Below are 21001 nucleotides of genomic sequence, written 5' to 3' on the forward strand. Positions count from 1 at the left end.
GTGGTAGTGTGGGGAGCCTCAACACAATGTGTGGCTGTGCCATCGTCACGGAGACGCCTCCCTCAACGACAGCAATGGAGTGCAAAAGGGAGGGGGCAGGGAAGAAACTCAACCTGAAAGAGCCATCTTCAACCTCCAGATACAGTCAGGCAAACAGACAGGCTCTTACGCAACACTGAACAGGCCTGGACCTTTTTCTAACCATAATGAAAGTTGTTTGGAAAGGGTGTGTTGCCTGTCAGGTGTTGACTGTTAGCTGAAGGAGGGGATTAAGCACAGCAATTTATCACAGAGGTCAAAAGAGACATGATAATTATCACTGGGAGTGTAAGAACTCTCCAGATGTCTCTAAATGTCTCACTGTTTGCAAAGAGATAATTGCCATTTCAACTATTCCTCAAGCACACATGATTAGACACACACAGCGCACCTATTGCATGCCCACACTGACACTTACAAACCCCTTTATTCAGAACCTGGAGCTAGCATGTGAGACCTTTAGGAAGACTGAAAAATGTAAGATAAAATAAAGTTAGAGGCCCTTTGGACACCAATGGGATAATCTGATTGGCTTCTGGGGCAGCAAATCAACTTAACGGTCAGCAAATTTCAATTAATCTCAGCAGCACTGGTGTCTCACACCCACAAACACAGTCTCAGATACCTCTGTCACTGTTCTGAATATTCCTGTGGTCAGGCCGTCTCAATAGCCTACTAAATTCACTGCTGTCAGCAGATGCTCTGTTTCTTCTTTCTTTCCTGCCTGGAATAACTGTCGTTGGAAAAGTCATCAGCTGAGTCACTTTGGCGGATAGGGATATGGATTTGGAAGTTCTTAAATTTACCCCCTGGGAATAGTGGGGTCTGAAAAACAGAGGTTATTATTAACATTGGCTGGACAGGAAGAGGAAATGAGGTCGCACAGGCCAAGCTTCTGCTACACAAACACCTCAGAGCATGGACCAATGGGATCACTGCGATTTGCGTAGAGGAAGGAAACTGAAAAGACAAAGAGGATTCACAGAGGACAATGTCATACCCCCTTCTCCAACATTCAAAGCTGATTTTTCTTCTCACTTTTAAGCAGTCATAAAATTATGAAGCAGAAGCACATTTTGGGCTTGGGACAAAGCTGGTAGCCCCCTAGTTCCTGTAAGACACCTCCAGAGAGCCAGCTGTCCTGCAACAGCTGAAGTGACGCACCTCCCTCGTCTGAGCCAAGATGTCTACCAGCTGTGCATGTCTGTGGCTCCCGCAGCCCGACCCTGTGAGGAGTGCTGGGATGGGCCAGAGGACAGCCACTAGGATCATTTTGAAGAGACAGGATACAGCCAAACCCAACTAGATTCCAGAGAGACTCGCCTCTGAAATTTGAAAGTGTATCTCCAACTCTTCTCATGAGGCCAAATCCCACTATAGCACACTGTTTGGCTGACATGATTAAAACTGGATCCCCTTCTCTTTCTCTCTCTCTCATACACACACACACACACACACACACACACACACACACACACACACACACACACACACACACACACACACACACACACCACTAATAATGTCTCTTCATGCAGCGAGTCAGCTGAAGCAGCAAGCCTGAGGCCAGTATACATGTGGTGCCAATGCTTCTTCACTTGAGATACTCCACCACACCACAACAGCAGAGTGAAGTTAGCTGTAAAAGCAGTGTTTCAGTGATATCAAAAATAAAACAAGAGGTTTTGGATATTCTGCTTCAGAAAGACACATAAAACTTTAGCTCTGTAATCTAGTTCTTGACACCGCCATAAACTTTGCATTTATGAGAAAGACTTGCAGAGGAACAGCAGAGACAAAAAACGAAATAAGGACATTGTCACAGCTAACCAGACCAAAGCACTAAGGCACATATAAGGTTCAAAGTGCAACTTTTTCACAAAGGAAAAAAAATACTTCCTTATTATAGGCAGACTTAAAACTCCATCTGGAAAGAGCTGAAAAATGAGCTTACCACACCAGGAGTGTAGAGATAAAACAACTCTTTCCAGTGTGTGTAAAAATGCTGTGGCTACGTCCTCAGAGTGGCGGGAGATGAAAAGCATGAGAGGCTTGTGCTCTGGCAGTAAACATTCAGACAATGTGTGACTCATTAAAACTTAAAAACTTTATCTACCTCATAAGACGCCCCCTCGTTTCCTACATAAACCCACTGGTGATCTCTCCTACATGACTCACAGTAAGACAGTCACAAGTGTATCAGGGGAAGTCTGTTTTCTTTTGGCCTTTTTATACTTTTTCTTTCAAACATGGGGTTTATTTAAAAAATTCCCCCAAAATAGAAAGTGAAATAGAAAATCAAGAGACAATGTTTCCAGTTCGTTTTTTTAGGTGGTTGTGTTGTTAGACACTTGTCTTTTGCAGAGAGGTTTCTACATTTGCCCTTTGCCTTCCCTAAAATACATCAGACATCAAAATCCCTTTAAACTAAACTTGTTGCACACATATAAAGTATGAGTGTGAAAATATCTTGTCACATCTTTAAAGTGAAGAGTCCTTTGTATAAGCACACACAAAAATAAACAATGTAACAACCCAGACAGAGTTGAGTTCACTTAAATACTGATACACGAACATCTGTGTAAGCTTTCTGAATCTTTTTAAAGGAGTCCAAAGCCGACAATCAGGAAAGACGAGTGTCTAATGTCAGTGTGACTGCCTAGACTGAATGCTAGTTCGCTGCTATATCATTACAGGGCTAAATGAGAGGGCACATACAAGTCATTTGGTGTTCTTCACCATTCAGCATACTTACACTTCCTGCTTAGAGTAAGCTTTCGGTTGACCCTGGGGGACAACCGGCTTTAAGTGGGGGCCTTTGTTCCTTTTAGTGGTCCATTATATTCCCCAGGCCAGCCCATAAGACAAAAGAGTAATGTGACCCTGATGTGAACCACCTTGGGTCACTTGTGGGTTGTCTTACTTCATGCTGCTGTGCGTCCTCAGCAGACTTTTAACATCCACACAACCTCAGCAGGGATCTGTGACTTAAAAGCTCTGTAGAAAGGAGCCCACACACAGTGAAGACGGGCATACACACAAATCACACATTATGTATGGTGAAACCGCCCCAGATGTTACCTGGTTGATGACTACAACAGACAGACACACTCGTGTATTGAATGGTGGATGAAATTCAATACAGGTGTTATAAGCTAGTTGATCCGTAACACCTTTAGTTCCTACATCATGGAAAGAGCTCAGTTTGCTTTAGTTTCCTGTGCTCACAACCACATGTGACTGACATGTTTACCCCTGGAGGACACGGTACTTCCCTGATGAGCTCCACAGGTTCAAAATGTTCAGAAATTCCCAGGACATGTGATAAGACTTGGCCAATGAGTAACAGATTTGGCAATCAAGTCGAGTGTGGTCATATGTCTACACTTCCTACAAACATGTATGTAGATGAATACAGAGATCATCTTTAAAAATAGAGGGAGAGAGAGACAGAGAAAGGAAGCTGCATCAACCAACCAGTGCTTAGAATAACACAAAGGGTGTGCTGTGTGAAAACTTTGGAAACTCTTTTATCTAGTATGAACAGATATATTAATAGGCCAAAACAAAAGGAAACTGGTGTTGGAAGAACTGGGATTGTCCATCTCCACAGAGAACAGCATTGTTTTTCAGAAGTCATAAGTTAATAACATTTCATCTCTGCTGAAATTTCACAGAGAAAAAAGAGGAGGGAGAAAGAACATGTGAAGACATGTCTACAATAGCTGAGACATTCAAACCAAACATTGTGGAATTTGAAACAATGAAATGCCCCATTTCTCTAAGGAACAAAAAAAAAGTTATGACCAGAAGCAGTATGATCAAAAAAACAGGAAGACCACTATGTTGTCATGAAAGCCTGTGACACTCCTCTTGTCTGGGTGGGACAGAACAATTAGCTTACCTCTAACCACTATGACCAACTCTTCACTTAAACTTTCTCCCTTGCTCTTACTCATTGATCTTTGTCATTATCAGTTAGGTGGGCCACTAACTGAAGGCAAGTATGTCTCAGAGTTTGTTTTCAACCATTTTGAGCTGTCACATTCAACCCCCTCTGTGCTTTTTGAGTTGGTATCCAATTACCTGCAGAGATGGAGGCTAGTGAGCATACGAAGGGCCATATGGCTGAGAAGGGTATCAGGCCTCAGTGGTTTAAAAGCCCCTTCTACACGGCCTGCTCAAGGCGGGAATGTTGCACATTTATTCTGCCTTGGTGTTCTGTATAAAAGGCATGAGCACAGAATGAGGGGACATTGTTGTTTCACCTTTAAGCTCGCAAAACAAGGAGGTCACAGAACCAAATCGATCCCTGCATAAAAGGGAGAGCTGGCATGGCTGGACAGACGATGCTGTTGTTTTACATGTCACAGCTCTGATTCCAGCTCACCGGAATCTAAAAATCACATACTGTGGTTAGACCCGCTTTGTTTGGTTCAGAGTAAACAAGCAAAGGCGGCATAATGAGGGGTTTTCTTAATGGCAATATAGAGAGATCTGGACTCCTCAGCTTTCCTTTGGGGGAACACAGCTGGCCATTGTTTAAGAGAAGACAGAAAATGTTCTGGGAAAGGTTGAGTCACTGGGGCAGAGTGGGACCCCGTGTGTGGGGGTTTTAACACACACCAGGGAATGCAACAGGGCTCCGCTGGTGGCAGTCGACAACCACGGCTGACCAATTAGTTCCCCCTCTACCATTGCGTAATTCCAAAGGATCAGGGGGTCAGAGGATGGCCAAGGTGAGGTACAAGAAGAGCCAGAGGGAACCCGAGAGCCAGAGTTGCCATGGCAAAGCCTCTGAAAACCAGCAGGGTTCGCCTTGTTTATAGGCAGCTGGAATGTAAAGGTTCTGCTTGTTATTAACCACAGACAACACTCTCTCACATGCCTCTCATGCATGCACATTTAATCTCTCACCCATGAGAGGCGTTACAGTCTTTGATGGCTGGGGGCCTAGATTTGTTTTAGGAAAATGAAATGAGCATTGGAGCAGTGAGGAACAGGGTGGTGGTGAGCACACAGAAGGACACTAAGACGGCCTCAGTGGCCCTGTGCCAGGGGAAACAGAAGTGGCATGTCTGGAATCTGGCTTGCAGGGAAGAGATGGTGGTTTGGAAGAGGCCACAACGCCAAGCACATGATGGTGTCTCTGAAGGAGTTACTGTTAGGGGCTGTTCTGCACCAGTAACCCTAGCGTGAGTGGGGGAAATGTCGTGCTCTGTAATGTAACTGACCATTCTCCCCATTTGGTAGCGATTTGCTGAAATGGCTGAGCAGAGTTCACAGGCAACAGTATGGAAACATGGGACATATGGAATGTTCAGATAAGTGAGAATGAAAATAAAAAAAGCAGTTTGAGTTCAGCTCGAGTGGTCAAAAGTCAAAATAATCCTGCGTGTTCTCATGGCAGAAGCATTTGAAAGTCATTACGACTCACTACACCACATGCTGTGATGACTATCACATTTCCCCACTTTTCTCCTGGTAATACGATCCACTAATGATTACGCGCAATTCTCTTTCCAGATTTACTGTAGAGGCTACTGAAAGTCTGGTCAGGCTTACCTCTGTGGGTCTTTGCTGCCATCTGTGCTGTGTTCATTGCTGCTTCCGTCCCCCTGCGATCTGCTGTCTACTGCTGGGTCCATCTCGGGGTTGGCAGTCTCCTCGCTGGTCTCCAAGGTTATGGGGATAGGGTTGTCTCCGTCCTGCTCAGGAAGAGGGGTGCAGTGCCCTTGGCTCCCTACACTGCTGACACTCCCCGTGGTCCCATGGTGGTGCCTGTCCGCGCCCCCTCCAGTCCGCTTGGCCTCATTGCTTCGCTTCATGGCCTGGAGTTGGGAGAGGGGTACTATATCGGCTCCCTGGGGTCGATGCCAGACTGTGCGGCGGCCACTAGAGTTGTAGTAGTAGAAGCGACCGCTTTGGGGGTCAAACAGCTCCCACCACTGGTTACCGTCTGCCTGGCGGACAGGAACGCCTACAGGGGGATCCCAGCCGCACTCACCAGTGGTCAAGTTCACGTACATACGCTCACGGGAGCGTGGCTCCAGGATCTCCACCCAATCAGAACTGAAAGAAATTAGATAAAGGGTAAAGTGCTGTTTGCATCTGAAAATGGCAACAGATTATTTACCAACAGGATGCGATGATGCACCAGTCACGCCTGAATACTAATCGAGTTGAAAAGCAGTAAACAACTCACACTGTTTGACAGACTGAAAGGCTCAAAAATGCCCACTTGCCCATATGGAGAGTGTGTCAGTGTTTGTGTCCCCTACATGTATCCATCTGTATGTGTGTGTGTGTGTGTGTGTGTTAGAAGTGATGTCATCTCTCTGGAAGGCAATGGAGCGGCAGGAGTGATGGCGTGTATGTGTGTTTCCTGAATAAGGAGACAGGTGGACACACTCAGTGAGACACCAGGCATGAAGTCAGCAGGGGCCAAATAGAACCATACACTCTGAGTGCTACTAACGCAAAAACCACAGAGCTTAACTACAATCACAGGGTGACAGAAGCTAGCTCAGCACAACACACATAGACAATAAAACAAGAGACAGTGGAGAGGGGAGGTTCAAAAAAAGAGATAGAGGCAGAGAGAGAAACAGAGAAAAAGACAGCCCAGTTGACAACCCAGCAGAAAAGTACACAGTCAGATAGACAGATAAGAGGGACCATGACCATGGACTGAACTTAAGAGAAATTACAGGGCAGTCTATCTGTGTTAAACAAAGTGTGTATCATATTGAAACTGAATTATATAATGTATGTGCTGTAGCTACCCACATAAAAAAAATTAGGGTCAATAAATACATCTGACAAATAAGCAAGGACTGCAGTTTGCTGGTATCTAGGTCATGCTACCCTTTACTGGGCTCAATTATGACTCCTTTGATCTAGTTCCCTAATGCAGGCCTTAACTGTGACAGAAAATCCATGTGGGAACATTGCAAACAGCCAGCTAGAGTCCTTTATCCAAGCTCAGTATCACAGTAGACATCTAGATCAGAGCCAGAGGAAGGACTCAAAATATCCAACAAATCACAACGCTCCCTTCTCTTCTCTTGTAATGACCACTTGAGGGTCCTGGCAAGGCTAGGTGCTTTCTCTTCCTTAGTATCCTACCCAAATCTAGCCTAGCATCTTTAAGAGAAAGTGCCAGTGGGGAGGAATTAGTGTCACAAGAATCTGCCATAGGTTTGGATATTTTCCCAGCTTTCTCAGGACAGAAAAGCTTTTCTTCTCCCTGTCATGGTTGTTTGTGGTACGAGCCTTCAGTCCAGGCTACCTGTGATGATCACAAGGGAAACAAAGCTTAGCCAGGATAAGAGTGCCTACAGTGTCCAAGAAATACCCACATACGTTTCTCATGTGCCTTCCAATTCAACCCTGTGTGCACCCCCCGCCTCAGAAATAGACACAGAGGAGTGTGGTGCCAGTCAGGTCTGGCAGGGTTGCAATGTCACTCCTTTGGCTACAACTCACTGGGAACAACAGCTGTTCTCCCTTTTAACTGCAAAGCCTTGAGTAATTTTGGTGTACCTGTTCATCAAGCATTTAGTATCAATTCGAACCTCTTTTATTTTCTGCCAGCACCAGCCCCCAGCTCCCAATAGGTTAATTTAACAGCCAGGTAAACATAGAAAAAACATGGAGAGGATATAGGAACCTTCTACATACTGTCTACCCCTGGGTCCCACTGCTCTATGCTGACAAGCCATCTGGTCCAATCCCTCACACCAGGCAAGCAGCCCTGACCTTAGTGGACTCAAAATGTAGGATGTTTTTATACTGTGTTTTTAACCCATCTGGGATGACAAGAAGATGAGATGGGAAATTTGCATTAAAAAGTGTAAAAGTGTCAAAAAATGTTAGTGTGAATGTTTGTTTGTAACAGGGCTCGGATTCAGTATTGCAGAGTAGTGTTTACAGTCTGACTACTCACAAAGAGAGGGGCCCCACACATGAGGCCCAACTATAAGAAGATGACTTTCAGACTGATTAGATCCACAACACTTAATGAGCGGGGAGCCTAACAAATGGACATTCAAAGCAGAGGCCAAACAGTTAATACAACCCCAAACATACCCCAGCCTTTATCCTTTCACTGCTCCCAGCATCAAAAAGAGGCCTTCCCACACTGAGAAACTGATCTCTCCAAACTTGCCTTCCTTGTTATTAAGGTCTGTGTTTATCATCGCTCTCTGTAAATGCAGTGTTTGTATCTAAATACAAATGAACCAATCGCTTACAAACATGCAGTGAAATAAAGCTCAGGCTTCCATCACTTCACACTAGCAATGACACTGAGAAAACCAGCACAGACTTCAACATGCTGCACGGTGTCCTGTACACCCCAACAGGAAACCAGGGTTTGAGGGTCAACTGTGGAGGCCTCGGCTGAAGAGTTTAGCAGCACGGGGTGTAGTGGTTGCATAAGGACTGTTCATTCTGGGTAAATATACAGCAGTTAGAGCTGAGAGAGTGCCTGCTGAGCTCTGTTGACATGACCAGATAAGCAGGAAGACGGACTGGTGTTCAGGTTCTGAAATTCCTGGAACACCACTCAAACAACATGTGAGAGATTACATGGGTTTGTCTAATACAAAGGAACTTGTCTTCTGCAGGATCTACCATGACTGAGGTCAAAACACCTTTACTCCACATTTACAATGAAACTTTGTAATTACAGAATTACATTAGCTTGACTATCAAAATTAGATAAAAGTGATTCAATTGCCTGAAGTGGACTAAAATTTTAATGAGCAGGATCGTTGTTGCTATACATTTCTGCTGAAAAGTTACTGTCTGTGGTACCACGTAAATGAACCTCAGCCTACTCAGCTTTAGGCAATTCCCTGACTCGACAAGCAGACACAAAAGTATAGTGCAGCACTCCAAACAACCGAGGCAGTCTGCCTCATGCTGCAAATGCTCATAAATGGATTGGAATGCAGTCTGCACCAGCTCAGCGATGTTTAACTCCAACAGAAATGTTTTATATTGATCTAAAATTAACTTATTACACACAAGATCCTATGAGTGAAGGACACAGCACCTGATTTACCTCTAGGAAACTCAATGTAATTTAAACCGACTCGTATGCCAGAGACCCATGTTAGGAGTTTGTGTGGTCCTTCGCTGCTTTCAATAAACACATGATCAGAGAGAGTTTGGGAGAAGTTGGATTTTACACAGTCCTCTAGAAATATTTTCTTGACCTATAACTTTTAGTTGACACAATACTTTCCTGGATATAAATGATACTTTTTTCCCTTTTTTGTGGAAGCTATTTTTCCAGCAGCGCGTTTCATTGAGAATTTACTTTAATTTTTCTTCAAAACTCCATTGTCTAATCTAACAGGGTTTGTCATTCACCTGATGATATCAGACAGTTCTGTGTCAAAAAACTGTCTGCAGCTGTGACATATTTGGAAACTTGTGTATGCAATTTAATCGGCTCTTTACACTTGTGTGTAATAACACACTCTTTGCTGTCCCATGGCACACTGGGTCTTTGTCTCCCATTTGGGTCAAGGAGATGCTTCAGCAGCCCATGGTTGTTCCACAGTGACTAAAAATAAAGCTTGTCAAATTGTAAAAAAAAAAATCTGTGCAAACAAAGGCCACCACTGAGACGAAGAGGCCAAAAGTGACACATGCACCCACAACAACACAAAGAAGTACGCACACCTTCTTAACCATCTTGTTACTCCCAGTCCCAATGTGCCAGAGGTCTCCTTTGAAGGAGAAATACTTCATCTGTCTTCCACAATTTACAGTCAGCTCCAAAAATAACTGGAACTGAGAGCGGTTTCCCAGAGCGAGGGAAACAACAGAATATAGCTCATGGAATCTGCCCCATTGTTCGAAGCCAAAGCCAAAGTGTAAATGGCACTTTTCCCAGCAACGGTAAACGTAGAGGACTGCACAATGCATTCTCTAGAAATAGGCCAACACACAGGCTTGTGTCATTGTCCAGCTTTTGGATTTCACACAAACTGAATTACCAACATGGTTGTTGATTTCATCAAAAAGATAAACCATACAGAGAGAAAAAAAGATTGTTTTCTCTGTGTAACATAGAGTTTTGACTAAACTATAGAAGCAGTTTTTCATCAGATAATCTAGAAATGGCTGAAATGCAGCTTTATGCTTCGGTGCCACTGTGGCATTTCTGATGACAGATAGCATGCCTTCAGGAACTGAGCCAAATGGGGGGTATTACTGCATTCATTTGTCCATAAATTTGTTAGGGTGAGATAACAGGCAAAACCAGCAAGCCAATTAAACTCCCATTTACCATTTAGTGCTCTTGTAAGGTAACCTCTAACCTTTTCCAACAATAGACTATACTGAGCTGCTGCTTGTGACTGTCCCTTGTGGACCAAGCCAGGCTGAGTTCTCACACAGGGCCTGCCATTCATCTAGGAAACCATAGCGCTCTGTTCACCAGGCACAGCAACAAGTGCCAAGGTCCACCCTGGCCGGTATATTTACTGAACTGCTGTTTCCTATTTAGAGACATAAAAACAGCCTTTCTCCACAGATACTGGCCATAAAATAAGTAATCACTCACCTAGAGGCACAGGTACAAAACTATTAAAAATGTGGCAACAATGAAAAAACCATTGGTAATTTGCTCTGACAGGGACAAGTAGAGACCTGAACCTCAATATAATACAAGGAGTGATTTGCCCAAAGCAGACTACTGTTTGATTATGTATAAACCATGTACAAAGTCTATTCAGCATGGCTGCTAGGCAACCTGCTTATCTAAATATTGTAAAACAAGAGCAGGGACACAGAGTGACTACTGAGTGCTTGGCAGCAGTTCCAGTAGCTTTGACTAACGAAGAGCGTAACCATAAACCTTGCATGTTGAGTGCTGTGACCACGGTCCCCTGAACGGGAGTGAGGAAGGCAGCAGCTCTAGTGTATGTGAGCCCATCTGCAGCACTGCAAAGACAAGCCTGCACTGAAACAAACTCAGAGGCTCAGAGATAGTTTTCTGCATGTATGCAGTTTTCCTCTTACATACTTTAGTCAGGATATTTGATGGCTAGTTTTATTAAACATGTGTACAGGTGCAACGTAGCTACATTAGGGTCCTGATATAGCTGACAGTTAACCCCAGAAACTCTCAATAACACACATTTTTCCATTGCCAGTACTTGTTGACAGCGAAGACATGAATCAGGTTTGAGTAAGGCTTTTGTCCTTATCAGAAGCATTATTCAGCCTTTGCAAAGTCACATGTTTTTTCCCTGGAAACTGACCCAAATGTTTCTGCTGGAAACACAGTTGGAACGAAGTGTACTGTATATGAGTCGTCTCTGTTCAGGATGCGTGTGCGGGCTCCTACACTCCACCCAGGCGTCCAGAACAATCAGAGGGAGAGGGGATGGTGCACATGTTTCAGATGACAGAAAAAAACCTGCACCTGTCATGCACACATTCTTTGGTCCCTTTGTGTAACACCTCCCGTTCCTGCCGAGTTACCAGGGTTACAGGTCAGTAAAACTCACGGTACAATTTTGTGGGTGTGTGTGTGTGTTTGTGTGTTGCATTTAATTTAACAACAAACAAGCCGGCATAAAGACTGCTGAGTCTGTTGCAGAGTAATGGACTTCTGAGAGGCGACTTGGCATTCATCCCCACAGAAACCCTCATAAAGTTAATGCTAGGGGTCAGGATGCTGTATATTTATCTTGTTCTCTGGCTTGATGTGCTTTGTAAACAAGACCCACAGGGCAGCACAATGCCAGTCTTGTTTACTCTTTTGCCTCTTATTAGAATTTCTACAGGTGAATTTATTATTCTAATACCTTGAAAAATCAATGGGCGAGAAATAGGAATGACTGATGAGACCTGAAATGGATGGGACTTTCAAAAGCCTACTTACTTTTGCAATTTTTCTTTTCAAATAAATTTGAAAATACATGTTTTTTCTCTCAGTTTTTAGCCTTTCATCAAGACTAAGCCATTTCCCCAGCATAAACAACTGAGCTTTCAAATTGTTGTTGAACCTTGAAATTAAACAGCAAGCTCCAGAAGTATTGTGGACAGGACTTTTTTGAAAACACTAACAAATGCAGCATTTATAACATATTAAAAAATCTTCTGAGAAAAATCAATACAACACTAAGCTTGTGTGTTTGGCTATATTGAAACAAAATATGTTATCATGGAGAGTTGACAGACATTTGAGTTTTTGCCTTTTAATGTGGATAGAAAACACCAAATGTGGGCACACAATCAGAGTTTTCAGATTGAACCACATGGCATCAAACAGGTTCATACCTTTTCTCTAAACTGCACATCCCCCCCACCCCCACCCCCCTTCCCCCTCAGCAGCAGTTGTCAGTGTCCATTCCTCACTTGCCACGTGCTGACATTGGCAAATGAGTCCAGGGGTCGTCTTTCACTACGAAACACGTCAGGCATGATAGGGCTGGACTTGTGTTAGGCGGCCCAGGCACCAGGGCGGCAGGGTGCCAAGGAGGGGAAGAGAGGTAAAGCACTTTAAGACCAAACAGCCGGGCAGCCACATGCCTGGCAAAGAGAACAAGGCTAGGATGGGAGGATAAAGATGACCGGGGGGGAGACTCCTGAGCTCACCCTGTCACCTGATTCACCTCCAAAAGGCCTGCATGGATAAGAAACCAACAAGCTGTTGATACTGATGGTGAAAGTTTGGTTATAACAGTGGTGAAATGAATAAAAATAGTAAAGATACTGGACAGTCCCATGATCATCACATATGTAAAATGAAGGTGTTACAGTTTCCATCTCTTTTGCTGCAGGAGTAGAGGTGACAAAAATCCAGCAACAGATTTACCACCTGAACAGCCTATCTGCTAACAACTCAGTGAAGATGAGTAAATACACTTCGGGTGAACTCTTTCATCTTCTAGTATCATCTGAGAACAGCATGATTGGCAGTTCTGTCACTACAATGACTGCACACGCCTAAAATCGCAAGAACCAGATGGTCGGGTTTGGCCACTGTTCCATGCTAGGCCTATAGCAATGTGTGCCACTGCTGGACATGGGATCTATTTTAAAACTATGGTGTGGGTAAAAAAAACAGTGGACTTTTCGCATTTTGAGGCTTTCTGCACAATTCCAACCTGTACTGCCTTCAACACCAAAGAATACAACAGACTGCGTTGACAGTTTCCTTGTGAAAGAACACACTCATCTGATTGAGAAGTCAGAAAAATGATTCCTTTTTGCTGCACTTGCCAACAGTTTCTTGTTTTACATAAGTCTGTGAGCTCTGTGGGAATAGGAATAAAAATGGTTACCTAGTTGACAAGAATGTCCTGTGATGACTCACGGCCATATGCATTACAAAGCCTGTGAAATGCACCCTATTCTGAAGCCTCTGATGGTACAGAACAATGCAGACTATTGTCAGATCAACAGGCAGACTTAATTCAACGAGAACTCTCTGTGTTGCCTCAACACAAGCGAGCCCAGCCAATCGGAGAAGGGCCAGGGAGGAGCTTGGGACATGTATACATGGTCTACTGTGACCTCCTTCAACAGCTGCCCTAATCCAGATCTAGAGACAGTTTCTCTTCTTCTCGGGCACTGGATTAGACCGGATCTCACAAGGTCGCTCAGCCACCTTCAGCAAAGCCAGTCTTTCCCATGCTGCTCTCCAACTAGCGATTTTACATGGCCTGAGTGAATTCACTCCCTGTAGCTGCCAAAGTGTTCACCCCCACTGCAACAAACTGATTCTTCATGAGATGTTAAATAATAATGCCTACCTCGCCACCAATTCCAGGAGAACATTTTTGTGTTGGCAGTCTTGAATGTTACTTCAGATACCCTCGCAGTAATCCGCCTACAAACTAACCGCAGAGAAGCAGCACTCTGTCATTTCTGTATGGAGAGTATTGTCTTGTCCCGCCATCCTGCCTTCTCCCACGAATACTGCCGCTTTCTGCAGAAATGCTGGGAACTTCCGGCCCCCTTACTGCTCTGCTGAACAGTCACTGTCTGTCTGAGACACTACTCCGCAACAGGGTCAATAAGTTCCCTTTTATAGGGGTAAGCCTGACCAAACAGAAGTCCCTGTCCTTCCTAATATCCACCCCTTGCCCATAGTTGAAGAGCATGTGGGGACTTTTCAGGTCAGAAAAGACTCTGGACGAGAGTGAACATGTGCAGGAGAGGCTGATGGCGGGTTAAGGGTGTTTACCAGAAACAGGCCTGCCTTTCTGTCCAGTACACCAGCTGTCAGAGTGGGAACAATGGGTCACTTGTCGAAAGACAAAAAAATGAATTAACCTATTAGGATGTAATTGTGCTTAATAACTCTAAATATTCATTGTCCAAACTTTGTTTTGTCATATCATTCAGGGTCATACATGTTATAAATGAAGACATGTCCTGCAGTCTTTTTAAAATAAACCCCAGCATTCCTACGCTGCCATCTGTGTGCTGCTAAAACAACATTTTCCATTAGTATCTGACCTGCTTGTCAACCACCAGTAGCAGTTAGTAACTTCATTTTGAGTTTGACCACAACATCCCTCCGAATCCTCCCCTGCTGACATGACAAACGAGGCCAGAGTCTAATCCCAGCGCAGAGTTACTCGGTGTTTAGGGGGTGGGGGTGGGGGTGGGTCAGCGGCTGATTTAGGAGCCACACAGGAATAACATGTCCGGATTGTCCTCCAGAGGAAGTGAAGGTGCAGACGGCAGGCTCTCCAGGATTAGAAATGCAGAGCAGCCTGGTGAAGATGTTAACGCTGTGTCTGTGCAGGCCCAAGGGGAGCAGTGGGGTGGATTATAATCTAAGGGGCCATGGCAGGGGAACAGTCTGTAGGGACAGATTTTTTTTTTTTCATAGTAACAACTGAGTTTGGGGTTGTGCTAGAAAGAGACAAACATAATGGTGTATTTCAGAGGCTAAAACTTTTCATTTCTTGGCAGACTGTCACTACATTTCATCCCTCTCTTTCAACATTCAATTTCTGTGTATAATGTTTGTGTAAAGAGCCCATTTAAATTTTGCACTGTGACAGCTCATTACAATTATACAGACTTGTTCAAGTCTTTTGAAGCAGATGACTCATTCATCCTTATGGCCTATCCTTCCTTGTGCCATCCTACAAGTTATTATCCTCTGTAATGCCAGTGAGTGATGATCAGCACTCTTAAGCATCAGGTTCAACCTAGTGGGAGCTAGGAAGTTAAACTGGCTATTAATCCCCACAGAGGGAAGATTCAAAATGTCAGTGGATGTACAAGTAGATATAAATGTGTTTGGGCAAATCACCTTAACCTCATTGCAGTGTCATTGTGATGGTCAGATGAAAAGTGTGTGTTAAGAGCACTGATCCACATGGATGTGACAAGGATTACAGTACAGATAACAGGAAAGCAGGTGCTGGAAGTATATATGATTTGAAGTTGTATGTCCAAAAAGATCCCACCCAAAAAGAAAAAAAATCCCAGTCACAGTCGATATAATAACATATCACAACCCATAAAAAGACATTGTCACTGGAGCACAAGCTTCAAAATCACTTCCTCTCAACAGTCAAACAAACAGGTCTATTATCACATCCTCTGTAGGATGGACATCCTGCCTTGTCTTTGTCAAAAGACCCAATTTTGATCCATCTTGTCAGAGGGATGCATAGTTTGTTCTTTTGTCTGCATACTGTTGTGAGCAAGCAGGACAAACAGTGAGACAAGATCCTATTATAGAGTCAGCCCCACACACTGACAAACCAAAATGAACAACAGACAGGTTTTAGGAGGCAGAAAAACAAAATGGACCATTGTCCACTCCCGCCATCCTGCCAGTGATATAGCAGATACACAGATAAGGATGTAGTACTGGATAGATAGAGAAGTTAACATGTCTTTAGGAACCACGAATTTAACACCATGCAAATGCTCACAACACTCATCAGATGAGCTCTAGCTGGGCAGGGAGATGGTGGAACTGCCACACCCAGGATGTCAGGTTGGCACGGTGTGCCAGCAGCTTCAGGCTATATAAATGACATCTGACTGGGCAGCTTGTTTGTCAGACAGTGTACATGGCACAGTATTCAACATCAGGTCCACAGATAGGAGGGCGAAAACTGAAACATCAAAGACTCTCATAACTTCAGCTTCAGCCATCAAGTCCTAACTATATAAAAGGCACAGCACTAAAAAGTCTCCATCTGAAATATGTGTATCAAAACAGTTGAAAGGAAATTTTGAAAGGAGCCAAAGAAGCTTATCCTATACATCTCAGTAGCTTTAAATAAACGGTGTGGACTAAAGCAAACCATCTGTCTCAGGCGACCGATGAAAGCTAAACAAAGTTTTAATGCACATGTGCAGTCAAAGCAGATGCTGAAGAAATCCAGCATGTGCAGATCAAACCAGTGGCTAACAAGCCCCAGTTACCTTCCACTAGTAAAAACAGGAGAAACAAATGGGTTGTGGAACATTTGCCTTCCGTTTTAGTTATTGCTCTTTTAACCACAGCAAAGACTTAAACAACTTGTGGACCAGTTTAAAAGAAATCACAAGATGGGGGTGGTGATGATAAAAAACATGGAAAGTAGACTCAATCACCCCAGCGGCTTTTAGCTGATTCAACTCTACTATGAACAGAAAATGAAGGCAAAACTTCACTTAAAAAGAGCCAAACGTCTCTCATAGTTTTTCCTCAGTTACGAGCTAGCAAGCTACAAATCAGCTAACATGGTTTATAACTGCCCAACGTTACTGTAACGTAAATAAAACTGCAAAATGCAATTTGAATTTCGGTTTTTAAAAAATCCTTTCAAACTACTCGCTTCACATTACTATACTTTTCTCAGTGTAGTAAATCATTTTCACACAACTTAAAGTAACATTTAAACTTTAAAACTACCTACAAAGATACTTGAACATTATCATCGAGCGGTGTGGTCTTGTTCACTGTTGGCTGCCCTCAGGACGCTGTCGGCGGCGGCGGCGGGTGAAAGCAAAACAGCCGAGCCGCAGCTTTTAAACTTTCTCCAGTTAAACTTTGTACCGGTTTGAAATTAAAGTGAGAGTTAACTTACCTTGTCCCGGCCATTTTCTTCACATTGTAAACAAGGCGTAAACAAAGGGAAAACGATATTTTGCCAGTGTCTAAGTTGAGGTTACTTTTCCGAGCACAGAGCTGTTGGAGTAGTGAGCACGGTACTGTCCTCCGGCGGTGAATCCGATATGGAGTCTCCGCCTCTGCACGTGAGTCATAGGTTGGTATGGGGGTCACCCAGTCTGCACCCCCACCTCACCCCCCACCCTTTATCCCCCACGATTAAGCTGGTTGGAGAGTAGGAGCCAAACCATAAGCAAAACATTAGTGGCTCAGTTGGCTGAACAAAGTAGAGTGATAACATGTTAAACTTTTATCTGCTATCTAACTGTGGCATCAGGCTTCAACGGAAAAATCACGTGTCTGCCAACTTTTCTAGTAGTGATAGCAAAATAAATGATTTCCTGGGAACCACAGTTGTTATTATTTCTGTGAATGAAGATAACTGCATACATTTATTTTGTGACACTTAGTTTTTACTGTTTATTTATTATGGTTGTTACAAAAATGCAGTTAAAAAAAGTCTTTTTACTTGCAAAAGATGTGCTATTCAAATATTCAGTAAAATAAGACCAGATTTTAGCTTGAGTTTTACACCTCTGCTAAAGCCACATTTTGAAAAGAAGGTGCTAAGCACACACCTGCACGAGGGATGCTTTGATTACTGGATCCATATTTGAATATCAGAGATATAATATGCTCATTTATGCAATGTAATCTCATTTGACTCAGTCAGTTTCAAAGCTGAAGACTTTAACTCTCTCTTTCATTATAACTTGCTGTCTTTCCACAACTGTAGTCGCAGTGAGCTGTAAGTAACCGTGTAACGCTGGCGTTAACCTGTGGACAAGCAGACAGAGACACCTGCTGGACAGGAACACAAGAAAACCAACAGCTAATGTCAAAATAAAAGTCGGGTCATGTTTATGGTCAAACAACACTTTATTCACAATTACTATCAGCACTCAGGTCTATGGAAATATTTGCTAAAAAAAAAAAAGAAAAAAAAAAAGAAAAAAAGTAAAAGAAGCTAACAAAGGCAGGTAGCTAAAATTCACATCAATAAGTATTACACTTGTGTTTTTCCTCTGGCACAGAGTAAAATATCCATTAAATGTACATGGCGCGTCTCACAGTGAACCCTCTAAGTGCTTTTCTGATGTAAATAAGGAAAGGACAAACATACAAATTGAGGGCGATGGAATTTCTCTAGCTACATTTCTCCCTATATGTTCATTTTGTCAACTCATATCATACAATGAGGTCTGCCTCTTCAGTATTATAAAAAATATTGTAAACATTTATATTAATTGCACAACATACATTCAAATACATACTGTACTGTACAGCAAGATTTTACTTCTGTATTGTTATCCTGTAGCACCATGTATAGCGAGCTGAACAAACTTTTTTGATATTTCTACAGTGTGGTACTGACAATACAAAGGAGTAAGATGGCATTCACTAATGACGTATTCTGCCAGTGGTCAAATATTCTGGATATTTGGATTGTATTGTTGTGAGACAGTGGTTAGTGTAGGGCTGTCCAAGGTGTAGCTGACATTGTATGTGCTTGGATCAAGGCAGTCAAACTGTAGTCACCTCATATCTCACAGCTTTGAGGAAGATGATGCTTCATAAAGGACATTCATCAGCGTTAAGATCAACTATTATACAAAAGATTATGGCAAAGAGTTTGTTACCGTCGGTTGTTTAAAAGTCCACACCACTTCCATGTGCAGACAAAATGGTGCAGGGAAAGAAAATGTCTTGTTGTGACTCGAAGCACTAACGATTTAGCATGTACCACAGAGACATCATGAGGCCATGACATCGTTGCGTAGCAGCAGAGTTGTCATGTAACTCATGTTTCCACCTAGTTCCATACGACATGAAAGAAAGCTGATTAAAGCTGATATATATTATCTACAAGCAGTACTGTTGGAGTGAATGGCTTGCGGATACCAAACTGTCCCACCTGATTCACAGCATCTTGTTGATGTTAATGGTCTTGACAGCTGAGGGCAACAGAGGATGTAAATGGGTATGAAAGATGTGCAAAGGTAGAACTGACGAGTCGGAGAGTCTTTAAGCTTCCTCTCAGTCTCAGCATCTCCTCTGTCTGGGTGAGGGCTGCAAAGAGCAGCTCTCTCAAAAATTAAAACCCAGATTAGAGAAGAATAGTATCTCAGGTTATGGTCCATCGAAGTGTAGTCAAGGTCCTTGGGTTTGCCTGCACTCCCCCTTCTCCTTTCTTCACTGGAGGAGGCCGATGTGGTTGGTTGTGGAATGCAGGTGGTTAACCAACCCACCCTTCCCAAATCTGCCCTCTGTGCAAGAGAAACAAATACTGTGAGTTAAATGTGCCACTTGAGGCATTCACTGGAAACCATGGCTCCAGTTGTGGTCTGTTCCTACCAACACTGCGAGGAAAAGTAAGAAATGACAATAACAGGACTGAGAATGCAACATAATGAGACAATTTCACATCTGCATTGCTTTACTGAATTTGACTTGAGTGGGTGAATGAAAAAGAAGATGGTGTTGCTTTGCAATGCAGGTAAATGAGAGTTACTGTAATTAGAGGAGTACAGAACTACAGTAAATAGGAGAGAGGGGGCATGCTGCTGGGTCATCTTACCAAGCTAAAAAAAAATCTGGATAGAAATAGGAGTAGAACTTGGCTGACTACAAAGGAACAGATGGGTTATGACAAACTCACAGCGATTTGGAGGAAGGCTTCTTCACTTTTGGCCTCTTTCGACGATGAACTGGCCTGAAGCATGCACAGCACGTAAACACGCGCAGGGCAAATGCATGTGCATGGAGACAGACACACAGGTATATACACACAAAACACACACACAGGTGCACACACAAGCATGCGCACACACAAGCAGGCACACCCACATACACTCCCACACGCACAGCAGAGACAAGCAATTAGGCTTCATTACAAAAAGGGAACAGCAGAAGCTGAAAAGTAGGCTTGTATTTAGGCCCTCTTTGGCTTCTGCTACTGCATGCTGAAAAGGCTTTGATCACAACATTAAGGAACCATGGCAGTTTGAAGAGGTTCAATTTCAGCACAACATCACTGTATTTCATTTCCTTGACTCTCCAGATGACTCATAATGAGCAAAAAACTTAACCAAAGACTCACTAGGGAGGCTGTAACCTCTCAGAATTCATATTGTAACATGAGTTCCATCTGCAGTGTTTGTAAAAGTAATAAGCTGTGCTGCAGGAGGAAGAAAAAAAATACCTGTATTCACTGAAGTAGTTTCGCTCCTTTCCTCCTGAAAGGAAGTGGAGGTAACATTAGTCTCAGGCTGAAATTACTGGAGACAGTGTAATCCATCATGTTTGCCTTGGTGGTTTTTTACTCACCCTTCTCTGGGTTGCATTGCTTATGTCCCTTGCAGCCTCTTAAGTCCATGAGCTGTTGATGCATTGCATTCAGAGCGTTGCGGTCGAGGGTGCTGACAGCATTTATCAGCTGCAGGAATAATAAGGGTGCAATGTCAGCAAGGGCTTTGGAAACTCTGGAATATCTCTGGAAATCTTTGGAAAATCTGTGCCCCCTGTGCTCACAGGAATGCACACACATGAATCAATCATGTTGTGAGATTATTTTATAGTTATTATTTGTAAGCTATTTTTGTAGCTGCCATTATATGTGTGTCTGTACAAACGACATACCTGGTATGGGTCAGTGTTGAGGTCAAAATACTCCAGGAAACCAGTCGCAAATTCACAGAACAGGAAGTTGTGTGTGTCATTGATGGTCCTGAGGCACCAGTATGTGTTGTTGTTGGCACTGGTGCATGCACAGAATGGACCCACTGAGGGAGGGAGGAAGAG

The 21001-nt window shown here is 43.4% G+C and overlaps 2 protein-coding genes across 9 annotated transcripts in view; both read right to left on the reverse strand.

The window, feature by feature from the left end:
- Nucleotides 1-17278, reverse strand: part of arhgap46a (Rho GTPase activating protein 46a) — a 32110-nt gene extending 14832 nt beyond the window's left edge. For 2 of the 3 annotated variants that reach the window (XM_056391995.1, XM_056391984.1), the window contains exons 1-2: nucleotides 6245-6303; nucleotides 5605-6111 (exon numbers count right to left, since the gene is read on the reverse strand). In XM_056391995.1, coding sequence (XP_056247970.1) covers nucleotides 5605-6111; nucleotides 6245-6288 — 551 coding nt within the window. In that variant the 5' untranslated portion in view covers nucleotides 6289-6303. Of the gene's footprint in view, nucleotides 1-5604; nucleotides 6112-6244; nucleotides 6304-17117 lie in introns of those variants that run through there. The other variant, XM_056392001.1, reaches the window with a different exon arrangement.
- Nucleotides 17279-18060: 782 nt separating this feature from the next.
- Nucleotides 18061-21001, reverse strand: part of sulf2a (sulfatase 2a) — a 32967-nt gene continuing 30026 nt past the window's right edge. For 5 of the 6 annotated variants that reach the window (XM_056392048.1, XM_056392023.1, XM_056392039.1 and 2 more), the window contains 5 exons: nucleotides 20840-20982; nucleotides 20528-20636; nucleotides 20403-20436; nucleotides 19860-19913; nucleotides 18061-19467 (listed from right to left, as the gene is read on the reverse strand). In XM_056392048.1, the coding sequence (XP_056248023.1) occupies nucleotides 19437-19467; nucleotides 19860-19913; nucleotides 20403-20436; nucleotides 20528-20636; nucleotides 20840-20982 (371 nt within the window). In that variant the 3' untranslated portion in view covers nucleotides 18061-19436. The remainder of the gene's footprint in view (nucleotides 19468-19859; nucleotides 19914-20402; nucleotides 20437-20527; nucleotides 20637-20839; nucleotides 20983-21001) is intronic. The other variant, XM_056392056.1, reaches the window with a different exon arrangement.

This window comes from Seriola aureovittata, chromosome 2 (assembly GCF_021018895.1).
Source record: "Seriola aureovittata isolate HTS-2021-v1 ecotype China chromosome 2, ASM2101889v1, whole genome shotgun sequence".
In the NCBI taxonomy this organism is placed as follows: Eukaryota; Metazoa; Chordata; class Actinopteri; order Carangiformes; family Carangidae; genus Seriola; species Seriola aureovittata.